This window comes from Electrona antarctica (genome assembly GCF_951216825.1).
Source record: "Electrona antarctica genome assembly, chromosome: 3".
Lineage (NCBI taxonomy): Eukaryota > Metazoa > Chordata > Actinopteri > Myctophiformes > Myctophidae > Electrona > Electrona antarctica.
Window position 1 is genome coordinate 57045630 of NC_136808.1, and position 14921 is coordinate 57060550.

At 39.6% G+C, this 14921-nt stretch overlaps 1 protein-coding gene across 3 annotated transcripts; it reads left to right on the forward strand.

Annotated features, from left to right (window-relative positions):
* The first annotated feature begins 667 nt into the window (after window positions 1-667).
* On the forward strand, window positions 668-14152 carry LOC306920412 (uncharacterized protein). Of its 3 annotated transcripts, none has more exons than XM_079497159.1 (4): window positions 668-736; window positions 1220-1380; window positions 3127-3970; window positions 12044-14152. In XM_079497159.1, the coding sequence occupies exons 2-4, from the start codon at window positions 1373-1375 to the stop codon at window positions 12089-12091; spliced, it is 900 nt and encodes a 299-aa protein (XP_079353285.1). In that variant the 5' UTR covers window positions 668-736; window positions 1220-1372; the 3' UTR covers window positions 12092-14152. The 3 variants fall into 3 exon arrangements, 2 of the variants coding, with proteins under 2 accessions (XP_079353285.1, XP_079353284.1); XR_013789656.1 differs by lacking the exon at window positions 668-736 and having other exon boundaries at window positions 1226-1380; window positions 3127-3173; window positions 3224-3970; XM_079497158.1 differs by lacking the exon at window positions 12044-14152 and having other exon boundaries at window positions 3127-4915.
* The last annotated feature ends 769 nt before the right edge of the window (window positions 14153-14921 follow it).

Below are 14921 nucleotides of genomic sequence, written 5' to 3' on the forward strand. Positions count from 1 at the left end.
TCTTGATAGCAAATGACGTGACAAATGGCCTTAGCAAAACGGGCTGTTTTGCTAAGGTGGGCGCAACAGACATACCCACACGGAAAGGACTTATGATTATGAGACATATATGCAACATATATGCCACATTCAGGTCCATATATGTGCATATATGTAAATAAATATGACCCTAGCCCCTCCTATATTCACCTTTTAGTGAATATATAGTAAACTTGGTCCTACACAAACATTAAATTCCCATTGACAATGAATGGAGAATGTTACGTCATAGTGTCTGAGCAAATAGGCATAGTGTCTATTTTACGTCATGATGATGTAAGATGATAAGAGCGCCCCTCACTTCACACAGGTGTGATTTATGTTTAATTATTTTTTTATTAAAATAATAAACAAAATCATTTAACACAATTTTGCTATGGGGGTCCCTGCCTGGCTGAAAATATTCTCAGATCGGGTCTGCGGACAAATGTTTAAATAAACTACACTTTAGAAACAAACCCGCACCCCACCCGGAGTCGCTTATAATAAGCCGACATGGCAACACTGAGCAGCAGTATTGTATAGGATGGCAAGTGGTGTCTCTTTAAGAAATACAGGAAGTAGACTTCAGTTTTGTCATGTGACACACGTCATGTGATCATTTTCAGGAAGTGCACTAGATATGATCCTTTCAAACAATCCATGCCACATGGTGGGCACAGCAAGGCTCCTGTTTCTCCTAGTCGTAGCATCGTTTGTATGTACAATAATATTTTCACCTGGTATATTTTATATGACTACAGTTAATTCTTTTTTTTATATAGTAAGATGTTTGTTGTAAGAGGCCTGTCTCATTCTACTCACCTGTCTAAACTTACCTGTTCATCTCTTGTTGAATTACTTGCTGTAAAGTTGTTAACCCTTAATTAGCCTACCTGGTTCATTTCAAGTCACTTCACTTATCTGATTTTGTTGTAGGCTACTCCTGCAGAAATGCCTGTTTTGTTATGCAACAGTGTTTGTGCCAATGGGACACATTTGTGTTTTGTACTTTAATTCTGACATTAGAGTGCAGGCATCAGTAGCATTTAAAGTAGGCCTAATTGCTAATACTAATTTAATTTGTAGAATATATGTGTAATGTGTATGCATATGTAAATGTAACATGAGTAATTAAGTTTACATGCAATATCTTTACATTTTATAGTAAGCATAGTTTGTGTGCTTTGTTTGCTTTCAGTTTTACACTAATGACTGTCAATACACCTGCTGACTAAAGAGAGAATGGTCTCCAGAGTTTTGATGGAAGATGGAAGATGGAAGGTGTTTATACTTCCAAGTTATTATACAGTCTGCATAACGAGGCTCACCTACTACCTCTCCAGGTAGCAACATGAGCAGGTAAGGCCTTCGTCACCTATTTCCTGCCAGTTGTTGTATTGGCAAATACAGCAACTAAATGTTTGTTCTGTTTATCTAACCAATTCTAGTTGATTATTTTGGGCTTGATTCCGAAGTGTAGTTGTTTATTTGTGCTTGTTTGTAAAGTGTAGTTGTTTATTTGTGCTTGTTTGTAAAGTGTAGTTGTTTATTTGTGCTTGTTTGTAAAGTGTAGTTGTTTATTTGGGCTTATTTCTAAAGTGTAGTTGTTTATTTGGGCTTGTTTGTAAAGTCTAGTGTAGTTGTTTATTTGGGCTTGTTTCCAAAGTGTAGTGGTTTTTGTGCTTTGTAAAGTGTAGTTGTTTATTTGGGCTTGTTTCTAAAGTGTAGTTGTTTATTTGGGCTTGTTTGTAAAGTGTAGTTGTTTATTTGGGCTTGTTTCCAAAGTGTAGTTGTATTTGTGCTTGTTTGTAAAGTGTAGTTGTTTATTTGTGCTTGTTTGTAAAGTGTAGTTTATTTGTGCTTGTTTGTAAAGTGTAGTTGTTTATTTGTGCTTGTTTGTAAAGTGTAATTGTTTATTTGGGCTTGTTTGTAAAGTGTAGTGTAGTAGTTTATTTGTGCTCGTTTGTAAAGTGTAGTTGTTTATTTCGGTTTGTTTGTAAAGTGTAGTTGTTTATTTCGGTTGTTTGTAAAGTGTAGTTGTTTATTTGGGCTTGTTTCTAAAGTGTAGTTGTTTATTTGGGCTTGTTTGTAAAGTGTAGTGTAGTTTATTTCGGCTTGTTTGTAAAGTGTAGTGTAGTTGTTTATTTGGTCTTGTTTCTAAAGTGTAGTTGTTTATTTTTCGGCTTGTTTGTAAAGTGTAGTGTAGTTTATTTCGGCTTGTTTCTAAAGTGTAGTTGTTCATTTGGGCTCGTTTCTAAAGTGTAGTTGTTTATTTCGGCTTGTTTGTAAAGTGTAGTGTAGTTGTTTATTTCGGCTTGTTTCTAAAGTGTAGTTGTTCATTTGGGCTCGTTTCTAAAGTGTAGTTCTTCATTTGGGCTCGTTTGCAGCTATATAGCATGCAGCTATATCATAACAGTTCCCCTCTTTGTTCATAACATGAACATGTGCTGTTATACCTAATGCATATTGATACCAACACTACCCTGGTTACAACTCAATGTGGGGAAAAAAACCTAGAATAAAATATGATTTTTCAGCGTTTCTCTTAGTTTTAAGGGTAACTGTTGTATAATTGCAATATCACACGAGAGGGTGTTCTTTATCGTCATTAACCCATTCTGTACGGGAACCCCTCTTGGGGTTCTGTACATTATGTACAGTATTCAAAAATGACAATGTATGCTGCTATTATAAATATTAAGTTTTTCAGAAAACTTAGGTCAGGATTAAGAAGGCTTTTTAGAATGGGCTTCAGTCCATAATGGGTTAATGCACGCCTGCAATACCTTTTGGAACACGCCCTGCGGGTGAGTTCCTGCGGCACCGCAGGCGTGCATTAATGATGATAAGAGAACACCCTCTTGTGTAATATTGCTTAATTAAGACCTGAGGACCTGATTCTACAAATGTCTTCTAAATCCTGACAGTTTTCTGATAAACCTATGTTTCTATATTGGTGGTTCTCAAACTATTTCATGTCAAGGAACCCCAGAATGATATGTATTTGGCTGCAGAAGACCCCCATCTCAAAATGTGTTGTTCCAGGTACCCGTCTTATTTCCCCTAATAAACAGACTGTGTGTGCCTTTGTGTTTCCTTCTGTAGGATGCCCAGCACAGAGAGGCCATGGGTTCTGTCCACACATCAGACAGGTCCAGTCTCAGCACAGAGAGGCCATGGGTTCACTCCACACATCAGACAGGTCCAGTCTCAGCACAGAGAGGTTCTCTCCACACAGCAGACGGGTCCAGTCTCAGCACAGAGAGGCCATGGGTTCTCTCAACACAGCAGACAGGTCCAGTCTCAGCACAGAGAGGTTCTCTCCACACAGCAGACAGGTCCAGTCTCAGCACAGAGAGGTTCTCTCCACACAGCAGACAGGTCCAGTCTCAGCACAGAGAGGTTCTCTCCACACAGCAGACGGGTCCAGTCTCAGCACAGGGAGGTTCTCTCCACACATCAGACGGGTCCAGTCTCAGCACAGAGAGGTTCTCTCCACACAGCAGACGGGTCCAGTCTCAGCACAGAGAGGTTCTCTCCACACATCAGACAGGTCCAGTCTCAGCACAGAGAGGTTCTCTCCACACATCAGACAGGTCCAGTCTCAGCACAGAGAGGTTCTGTCCATACAGCAGACAGGTCCAGTCTCAGCACAGAGAGGTTCTCTCCACACAGCAGACGGGTCCAGTCTCAGCACAGAGAGGTTCTCTCCACACAGCAGACAGGTCCAGTCTCAGCACAGAGAGGTTCTCTCCACACAGCAGACAGGTCCAGTCTCAGCACAGAGAGGTTCTGTCCACACAGCAGACAGGTCCAGTCTCAGCACAGAGAGGTTCTCTCCACACAGCAGACGGGTCCAGTCTCAGCACAGAGAGGTTCTCTCCACACAGCAGACAGGTCCAGTCTAATCTCTGAGGACCGTCAGCTCAAATGGAGCAACTTCACCAAGGTCTGTAGTTCACGATGCCCCTCCAACCACACCCGCATTCTCCTGCATTGGTTTTTTTACACTTGTTCTTACAATGGTTAGTTAGTTCATCTTCGATATATAAGATTAATGTGGCATCCATGGACACAATTCTTAATCATTTGATTAACGTACATGAAACCCACTGTCCCTATTCTGAGCATGTAATAAAAGACACAAACTTTCTGTGAAAATTGCAGATCTACAAGCTCACAACACAAGTTGTTGTTGACTAGAGTCCCAGGGTTGGCCATAATTCTCTTGTAGAGAAATCAGGTATTTCTCACTTGTTCTGTGGCAGGCAGACAAGTATTTCTCATGAAATAATCCTTCTGTAGCAGGCAAGTATTTCTCACAAAATAATCCTTCTGTAGCTTATTTCTGTAAGATTTTCCAATTCAGACACATTGTTTTCAAGGAAAACATATTCCCTAATGTCACTGGTCCAGTTGTGTGTGTGTGTATTTATTTCCACCCAGTATTGGTGTATATGCACAAAAATAGCAAGAAAAGCGAGCTAAAACCAAGTTCTTAGTATTACACACAGACACAATTGAGTTACATTTGTATTTATTTTTTACTGTATCACAATATGGTGCCATTGTTTCAACAACTACTTGTACAATAGTTTACTAAATCAAAAATGTCTAACAAATATAATATCCAGTTTTGGATATTGCTCTGGTCCAGCTAGTTCTCACATTTACACTTGCACAGGCGTTCGCCTTCATGCAACTGCATGAACTACTTGAAAGGAATGAGAACAGTTCCTCCTTGTTGTCAACGTTTGCCAATTTCCTGGGATTTTCGCAGTACCAGATACACGTTGTCGGATGCCTGTTCCTCGTTTTTCCCTTGTGCCTCCTTTGTCAATTCACGATACTGGACCCAGACGATGCCCACTCTTGTTGTTCGTTTTAAGTCATGGTTTAGTGCTCTCTCAAATGGAGTATAGTATGGTACGCTGTAGTATGGCACGCCATAGTGTGGTACGCCATAGTGTGGTACGCCATAGTGTGGTACGCCGTAGTATGGCACGCCATAGTATGGTACGCCATAGTACATAAAGTTCTCTGAGTCTCTGTATCCCATCTAAGACTGTTACTGTTTTTAGCAATAACAAACCTTGGTTCAGTAAAGAGGTTAAAACCCTCTGCTCAAAGAAAAATGTCGGTTCGGTCTCTATCCTTTATAGCTCTATGGTGGGGCTCTTATTCACCTCGGGTCTTAATGGGTATTTTAGTACCCGTCTTGTTAACCCCTAATAAACAGACTGTGCCTTTGTCTTTGCGTTCGTTCTTGTATAGCAGGCGAGTATTTCTCACATAATAGTTCTTCTGTAGCAGGCGAGTATCTCATGTAATTGTTCTTCCTGAAATCAGGCGAGTATTTCTCATGTAATTGTTCTTCCTGAAATCAGGCGAGTATTTCTCATGTAATTGTTCTTCCTGAAATCAGGCGAGTATTTCTCATGTAATTGTTATTCCTGAAATCAGGCGAGTATCTCATGTAATTGTTCTTCCTGAAATCAGCCGAGTATTTCTCACGTAATTGTTCTTCCTGAAATCAGGCAAGTATCTCATGTAAGTTATTTCAGAAATCAGGTAAGTTTCTCATGTAATTGTTCTTCCTGAAACCAGGCGAGTATTTTTCACATTGTTCTTCCTGAAATCAGGCGAGTATTTCTCATGTAATTGTTCTTCCTGAAATCAGGCGAGTATCTCATGTAATTGTTCCTCCTGAAATCAGGCTACTATTTCTCATGTAATTGTTATTCCTGAAATCAGGCGAGTATCTCATGTAATTGTTCTTCCTGAAATCAGTCTACTATTTCTCATGTAATTGTTCTTCCTGAAATCAGGCGAGTATCTCATGTAATTGTTCTTCCTGAAATCAGGCGAGTATTTCTCATGTAATTGTTCTTCCTTAAATCAGGCGAGTATCTCATGTAATTGTTCTTCCTGAAATCAGGCGAGTATTTCTCATGTAATTGTTCTTCCTGAAATCAGGCAAGTATTTCTCATGTAATTGTTCCTCCTGAAATCAGGCTACTATTTCTCATGTAATTGTTCTTCCTGAAATCAGGCGAGTATCTCATGTAATTGTTCTTCCTGAAATCAGGTGAGTATTTCTCATGTAATTGTTCTTCCTGAAATCAGGCAAGGATTTCTCACGTAATTTTTCTTCCTGAAATCAGGCGAATATTTTTCACATTGTTCTTCCTGAAATCAGGTGAGTATTTCTCATGTAATTGTTCCTCCTGAAATCAGGCAAGTATTTCTCATGTAATTGTTATTCCTGAAATCAGACGAGTATCTCATGTAATTGTTCTTCCTGAAATCAGGTGAGTATTTCTCATGTAATTGTTCTTCCTGAAATCAGGCAAGTATTTCTCACGTAATTTTTCTTCCTGAAATCAGGCGAATATTTTTCACATTGTTCTTCCTGAAATCAGGTGAGTATTTCTCATGTAATTGTTCTTCCTGAAATCAGGCGAGTATCTCATGTAATTGTTCTTCCTGAAATCAGGCGAGTATTTCTCATGTAATTGTTCTTCCTGAAATCAGGCAAGTATTTCTCATGTAATTGTTATTCCTGAAATCAGGCGAGTATCTCATGTAATTGTTCTTCCTGAAATCAGGTGAGTATTTCTCATGTAATTGTTCTTCCTGAAATCAGGCAAGTATTTCTCACGTAATTTTTCTTCCTGAAATCAGGCGAATATTTTTCACATTGTTCTTCCTGAAATCAGGTGAGTATTTCTCATGTTATTGTTCCTCCTGAAATCAGGTGAGAATTTCTCATGTAATTGTTATTCCTGAAATCAGGCGAGTATCTCATGTAATTGTTCTTCCTGAAATCAGGTGAGTATTTCTCATGTAATTGTTCCTCCTGAAATCAGGTGAGAATTTCTCACGTAATTTTTCTTCCTGAAATCAGGCGAATATTTTTCACATTGTTCTTCCTGAAATCAGGTGAGTATTTCTCATGTAGTGAGTATTTCTCACGTAATTGTTCCTCCTGAAATCAGGTGAGTATTTCTCATGTAATTGTTCTTCCTGAAATCAGGCAAGGATTTCTCACGTAATTTTTCTTCCTGAAATCAGGCGAATATTTTTCACATTGTTCTTCCTGAAATCAGGTGAGTATTTCTCATGTAATTGTTCCTCCTGAAATCAGGCAAGTATTTCTCATGTAATTGTTATTCCTGAAATCAGACGAGTATCTCATGTAATTGTTCTTCCTGAAATCAGGTGAGTATTTCTCATGTAATTGTTCTTCCTGAAATCAGGCAAGTATTTCTCACGTAATTTTTCTTCCTGAAATCAGGCGAATATTTTTCACATTGTTCTTCCTGAAATCAGGTGAGTATTTCTCATGTAATTGTTCTTCCTGAAATCAGGCGAGTATCTCATGTAATTGTTCTTCCTGAAATCAGGCGAGTATTTCTCATGTAATTGTTCTTACTGAAATCAGGCGAGTATCTCATGTAATTGTTCTTCCTGAAATCAGGCGAGTATCTCATGTAATTGTTCTTCCTGAAATCAGGCGAGTATTTCACATGTAATTGTTCTTCCTGAAATCAGGCAAGTATTTCTCATGTAATTGTTATTCCTGAAATCAGGCGAGTATCTCATGTAATTGTTCTTCCTGAAATCAGGCGAGTATTTCTCATGTAATTGTTCTTCCTGAAATCAGGCAAGTATTTCTCATGTAATTGTTATTCCTGAAATGAGGCGAGTATCTCATGTAATTGTTCTTCCTGAAATCAGGCGAGTATTTCTCATGTAATTGTTCTTCCTGAAATCAGGCGAGTATTTCTCATGTAATTGTTATTCCTGAAATCAGGCGAGTATCTCATGTAATTGTTCTTCCTGAAATCAGGTGAGTATTTCTCATGTAATTGTTCTTCCTGAAATCAGGCAAGTATTTCTCACGTAATTTTTCTTCCTGAAATCAGGCGAATATTTTTCACATTGTTCTTCCTGAAATCAGGTGAGTATTTCTCATGTAATTGTTCTTCCTGAAATCAGGCGAGTATCTCATGTAATTGTTCTTCCTGAAATCAGGCAAGTATTTCTCATGTAATTGTTCCTCCTGAAATCAGGCTACTATTTCTCATGTAATTGTTGTTCCTGAAATCAGGCGAGTATCTCATGTAATTGTTCTTCCTGAAATCAGGTGAGTATTTCTCATGTAATTGTTCTTCCTGAAATCAGGCAAGTATTTCTCACGTAATTTTTCTTCCTGAAATCAGGCGAATATTTTTCACATTGTTCTTCCTGAAATCAGGTGAGTATTTCTCATGTAATTGTTCTTCCTGAAATCAGGCGAGTATCTCATGTAATTGTTCTTCCTGAAATCAGGCAAGTATTTCTCATGTAATTGTTCTTCCTGAAATCAGGCAAGTATTTCTCATGTAATTGTTCTTCCTGAAATCAGGCAAGTATTTCTCACGTAATTTTTCTTCCTGAAATCAGGCGAATATTTTTCAAATTGTTCTTCCTGAAATCAGGCGAGTATCTCATGTAATTGTTATTCCTGAAATCAGGCGAGTATCTCATGTAATTGTTCTTCCTGAAATCAGGTGAGTATTTCTCATGTAATTGTTCTTCCTGAAATCAGGCAAGTATTTCAAACGTAATTTTTCTTCCTGAAATCAGGCGAATATTTTTCACATTGTTCTTCCTGAAATCAGGTGAGTATTTCTCATGTAATTGTTCCTCCTGAAATCAGGTGAGAATTTCTCACGTAATTTTTCTTCCTGAAATCAGGCGAATATTTTTCACATTGTTCTTCCTGAAATCAGGTGAGTATTTCTCATGTAATTGTTCCTCCTGAAATCAGGTGAGTATTTCTCACGTAATTGTTCCTCCTGAAATCAGGTGAGTATTTCTCATGTAATTGTTCTTCCTGAAATCAGGCGAGTATCTCATGTAATTGTTATTCCTGAAATCAGGCAAGTATTTCTCATGTAATTGTTATTCCTGAAATCAGGCAAGTATTTCTCATGTAATTGTTCTTCCTGAAATCAGGTGAGTATTTCTCATGTAATTGTTCTTCCTGAAATCAGGCAAGTATTTCTCACGTAATTTTTCTTCCTGAAATCAGGCGAATATTTTTCACATTGTTCTTCCTGAAATCAGGTGAGTATTTCTCATGTAATTGTTCCTCCTGAAATCAGGTGAGAATTTCTCATGTAATTGTTATTCCTGAAATCAGGCGAGTATCTCATGTAATTGTTCTTCCTGAAATCAGGCTACTATTTCTCATGTAATTGTTATTCCTGAAATCAGGTGAGTATTTTTCATGTAATTGTTCTTCCTGAAATCAGGCAAGTATTTCTCACGTAATTTTTTTTCCTGAAATCAGGCGAATATTTTTCACATTGTTCTTCCTGAAATCAGGTGAGTATTTCTCATGTAATTGTTCTTCCTGAAATCAGGCGAGTATCTCATGTAATTCTTCTTCCTGAAATCAGGCGAGTATTTTTCACATTGTTCTTCCTGAAATCAGGCGAGTATCTCATGTAATTGTTCTTCCTGAAATCAGGCGAGTATTTTTCACGTAATTGTTCTTCCTGAAATCAGGTGAGTATTTCTCATGTAATTGTTATTCCTGAAATCAGGCGAGTATTTTTCATGTAATTGTTATTCCTGAAATCAGGCGAGTATCTCATGTAATTGTTCTTCCTGAAATCAGGCGAATATCTTTCACATTGTTCTTCCTGAAATCAGGTGAGTATTTCTCATGTAATTGTTCCTCCTGAAATCAGGTGAGAATTTCTCATGTAATTGTTATTCCTGAAATCAGGCGAGTATCTCATGTAATTGTTCTTCCTGAAATCAGGTGAGTATTTCTCATGTAATTGTTCTTCCTGAAATCAGGCAAGTATTTCTCACGTAATTTTTCTTCCTGAAATCAGGCGAATATTTTTCACATTGTTCTTCCTGAAATCAGGTGAGTATTTCTCATGTAATTGTTCCTCCTGAAATCAGGTGAGTATTTCTCATGTAATTGTTAATCCTGAAATCAGGCGAGTATCTCATGTAATTGTTATTCCTGAAATCAGGCAAGTATTTCTCATGTAATTGTTAATCCTGAAATCAGGCGAGTATCTCATGTAATTGTTATTCCTGAAATCAGGTGAGTATTTCTCATGTAATTGTTCTTCCTGAAATCAGGCAAGTATTTCTCACGTAATTTTTCTTCCTGAAATCAGGCGAATATTTTTCACATTGTTCTTCCTGAAATCAGGTGAGTATTTTTCATGTAATTGTTCTTCCTGAAATCAGGCGAGTATCTCATGTAATTGTTCTTCCTGAAATCAGGCGAGTATTTCTCATGTAATTGTTCTTCCTGAAATCAGGCAAGTATTTCTCATGTAATTGTTCCTCCTGAAATCAGGCTACTATTTCTCATGTAATTGTTCTTCCTGAAATCAGGCGAGTATCTCATGTAATTGTTCTTCCTGAAATCAGGCGAGTATCTCATGTAATTGTTCTTCCTGAAATCAGGTGAGTATTTCTCATGTAATTGTTATTCCTGAAATCAGGCGAGTATCTCATGTAATTGTTCTTCCTGAAATCAGGTGAGTATTTCTCATGTAATTGTTCTTCCTGAAATCAGGCAAGTATTTCTCACGTAATTTTTCTTCCTGAAATCAGGCGAATATTTTTCACATTGTTCTTCCTGAAATCAGGTGAGTATTTCTCATGTAATTGTTCTTCCTGAAATCAGGCAAGTATTTCTCACGTAATTTTTCTTCCTGAAATCAGGCGAATATTTTTCACATTGTTCTTCCTGAAATCAGGTGAGTATTTCTCATGTAATTGTTCTTCCTGAAATCAGGCGAGTATTTTTCACGTAATTGTTCTTCCTGAAATCAGGTGAGTATTTCTCATGTAATTGTTATTCCTGAAATCAGGCGAGTATCTCATGTAATTGTTCTTCCTGAAATCAGGTGAGTATTTCTCATGTAATTGTTCTTCCTGAAATCAGGCAAGTATTTGTCACGTAATTTTTCTTCCTGAAATCAGGCGAGTATCTCATGTAATTGTTCTTCCTGAAATCAGGCGAGTATTTTTCACGTAATTGTTCTTCCTGAAATCAGGTGAGTATTTCTCATGTAATTGTTATTCCTGAAATCAGGCGAGTATTTTTCATGTAATTGTTGTTCCTGAAATCAGGCGAGTATCTCATGTAATTGTTCTTCCTGAAATCAGGCGAGTATCTCATGTAATTGTTCTTCCTGAAATCAGGCGAGTATCTCATGTAATTGTTCTTCCTGAAATCAGGTGAGTATTTCTCATGTAATTGTTATTCCTGAAATCAGGCGAGTATCTCATGTAATTGTTATTCCTGAAATCAGGCGAGTATTTTTCACGTAATTGTTGTTCCTGAAATCAGGAGAGTATTTTTCACATTGTTCTTCCAGAAATCAGGTAAGTATGGGGGGGGGGGTCCTTTCTCCAGGTTCCTGGATGATTCCTTGAACTGTCTCAAACTCATTTGATCAAGGCATCATCATGCACCGTGTAGTAGCCTATAAGGTGAGACAGTCAATATCATGATTCACCAGCAACATTTATGTAAGGGGCAACTGTGATTGCAATCTGAATGCATACGTACACTGCGGTTGCAACTGTGATTGCATGGCTCCCCTTCCGTCCCGTCCCTTTTCTCATTCCCTCTCCTCGGTTGTGTGGGTTAGTTTCCCATCAGTGCGGTTGTTGTTAACACTGAACAGACTCACGGTCCAGTAAGGCATGCCACTAACGGCTGTGGCTCAGGAGGAAGAGCAGGTCGTCCAATGATCCATGGGTCGGCGGTTCGAATCCTGGCTCCTCCTGTCTACATGTCGAAGTGTCCTTGGGCAAGACACTGAACCTTGCATGGCTTCCGCCGCAATCGGTGTATGAATGTGTGTGTGAATGGAATGTAATGCACAATCTATGTAAAGCGCCTTGGATAAAGGCTCTATATAAATGCACCATTTACCATCTCATCATCCGGGGAGCCACTCCCCGGAGTCTTTTTTTGTTTCTCACTCAGTTCCATGGACTTCTATTATGGACCCCCAACTGGCTATCAAGAGTGTGACCGTGGACCAGGCCTTTTCACGGAGCCTTCACAGAGGCAAATATTGAACTTTTACCTAAATTTTTACATTAGTTTTCTAAATTTTGAGCAACGCTAGTTTGAAAACTAACGTTGCTCGTACATTGTGGTCGCGACTGATTGCATTTCAAATACAGGCGTACATTGCGGTCGCAAGTGTGACTGCATTCTAAATACAGGTGTACATTGTGGTCGCAAGTTGATTGCATTCCTCCCCCTGCCCGTCCCCTCCCTTTTCATCCCCTCTCCTCGGTTGTGTGGGTTCGTTTCCCATCAGTGCGGTTGTTAACACTGAACAGACTCACGGTCCAGTAAGGCCTGCCACTAACTCATCATCCGGGGAGCCACTCCCCGGAGTTTATTTTTGTCTCCCACTCAGTTCCATGGACTTCTATTATGGACCCCCAACTGGCTATCAAGAGTGTGACCGTGGACCTGGCCTCTTCACGGAGCCTTCACAGAGCCTATCAAGAGTGTGACCGTGGACCTGGCCTCTTCATGGAGCCTTCACAGAGCCTATCAAGAGTGTGACCATGGACCAGGCCTCTTCACGGAGCCTATCAAGCGTGTGACCGTGGCGTCGTGGACCAGGCCTCCTCACAGAGCATGACCATGGATTGCTGCTGTATAGTACACCAATACATTGTATTGTATCTTAACATTATTATACCACTATAACAATGATCTGACATCATTGTTTTACCATATACACTGAATGTCATTGCATGTAGCAGGCATATGTATGTGGCGACACATGGGGGAATGTCTTTGCGTATAACTGCTTAGGTGTGGGTGTGTATGTAATAACGTGCAGCGGCATAGGTATGTGGCGACACATGGGGTAGTGTCTTTGCATATAACTGCTTAGGCTTGTGGCTCTTGAAGCAGAGACAGGTACTCACTCATCTCTTCCAAAACGAGTCAACAAGATACTGCACTTTTTCACCGTTCAGCGTGTATTCGAGTCTTTTGTGAACCGTTCCAGTTGCAGGATTGAGGTGCTGATGTATTTCCATTGCTGACACACGGCAAAGGCCCCTGCATAGAAGGTGCAGGTACCAGTGGGAGTGAGTGAATTCACACCATCATACGTCTTCTGCAGATCAGCATCCACCACCTCATGAAAGGAGGTCGTGTTAGGAGGTGGTGTTAGAAGGACATGGTATTTGAAGGAGGTGTAGGAGGAGGTGGAAGCTGAGCTGCAGGTCAGCTTCCACCACCTCCTAACATCACCTCCTTTCATGAGGTGGTGTAAGCTGAGCTGCAGATAATCTTCTACCTCCTAATACCACGTCCATCTAACACGTCCTCCTAACACCACCTCATGGAAGGAGGTGGTGGATGCTGATCTGCAGAAGACGTATGATGGTGTGAATTCACGCACTCCCACTGGTACCTGCACCTGCCTTCTATGCAGGGGACTTCAATTCCCAACACAAGGATTGGGGTTACAGCCAGACATCACATGGAGAGACACAGTGCCAATGGGCATCTAGCGCCAACACACTACTGTTGTTTGACCCAAGAGAGCCCCCAATCTTATTCTCTGCACGATGGAACACCCATACCAACCCAGACCTGGTCTTTGAGGTGCTGACGTATTTCCACTGCTGACACATGGCAATCATGCAACTGGAATTGTTCACAAAAGAAGACTCGTATACACGCTGAAGGATGAAGAAGTTCAGTATCTTGTTGACTTGGTTTGGAAGAGATGGGTGAGTACCTGTCTCTGCTTCAAGACCCACAAAATTGGGGGACTGCACTTAAGTCAGAACTATCTTTAGTCAGACCCGTGCTGTGGGTTACAAATCACCTGTGGCCTCCTGTGAGGTTAGGCTTTGGGATAGTGTTAGTAATGGTCTGACTAAAGGGAGGTCTGACCAATGCCACGGTACCCAAAATTGGACTCCGATTCAGAAGAGCGAGTGAGTGAATTCACATGATCATGTGTCTTCTGCAGATCAGCTTCCACCACCTCCTTACCATCTCCCAACACCACCTCCTTCTAACACCACCTCCTCCTAACACCACATCCTCCTAACACCACCACCTCCTAACACCACCTCCTTCCATGAGGTCATAGGAGGTGGTGGAATTTGATCTGCAGAAGACATAATATGTGAAATTGAGAAAATAAAGAGACATGTGTTAAAGCAGACTTGTATTGTTAACCTTTTGTTAGTGAATACAATAATTATATATTATCTGACATTGATATACCATATTATATCGTAATGTATTTGCCTGTATCTTTTCTGTGCCTCCTCTCTCTTTTTCTCAGTCTCTCTTTTCTCTCACCCGACACGGTCGAGGCAGATGGTTGCCTACCCTAGAGTCGGGTTCTGCTTGGCGTTTCTTCCTAAGGGGGAGTTATTCGTTGCCACTGTCCCAAAATTGCTTGCTCTGGGTGGGATCACTCTACATGTAAAGGGTCTTGAGATGCCTTGTTGTGATTATTGTGACTTAAGTTTGTTTGCACTTCCGGTTACTTATGCTTTAGTTAATAAAATAATGTTAAATGTTCCTTGTTTGTGTGGGCTTCCTCTTTGTTACAAACATCATGATCTGTGAATATGCAAATCATTCCCCATAAGATTGTTTGTAAAACATTTGTAAAGTACTCAAATGTTTACTTGAGTAAAAATCAATACTGCAATTTAGAAATACTCAAATTCAAAGTTTACTTGAGTTAAAGTACAAGTATTGGCATTTAAATGTACACATGCAGAATGTCCAAGTTTTCAAAATACATACAAAAATCATTTGAAAATGGCTGATCTACAAGCTCTTTTCAAATGGCTGAAATGTA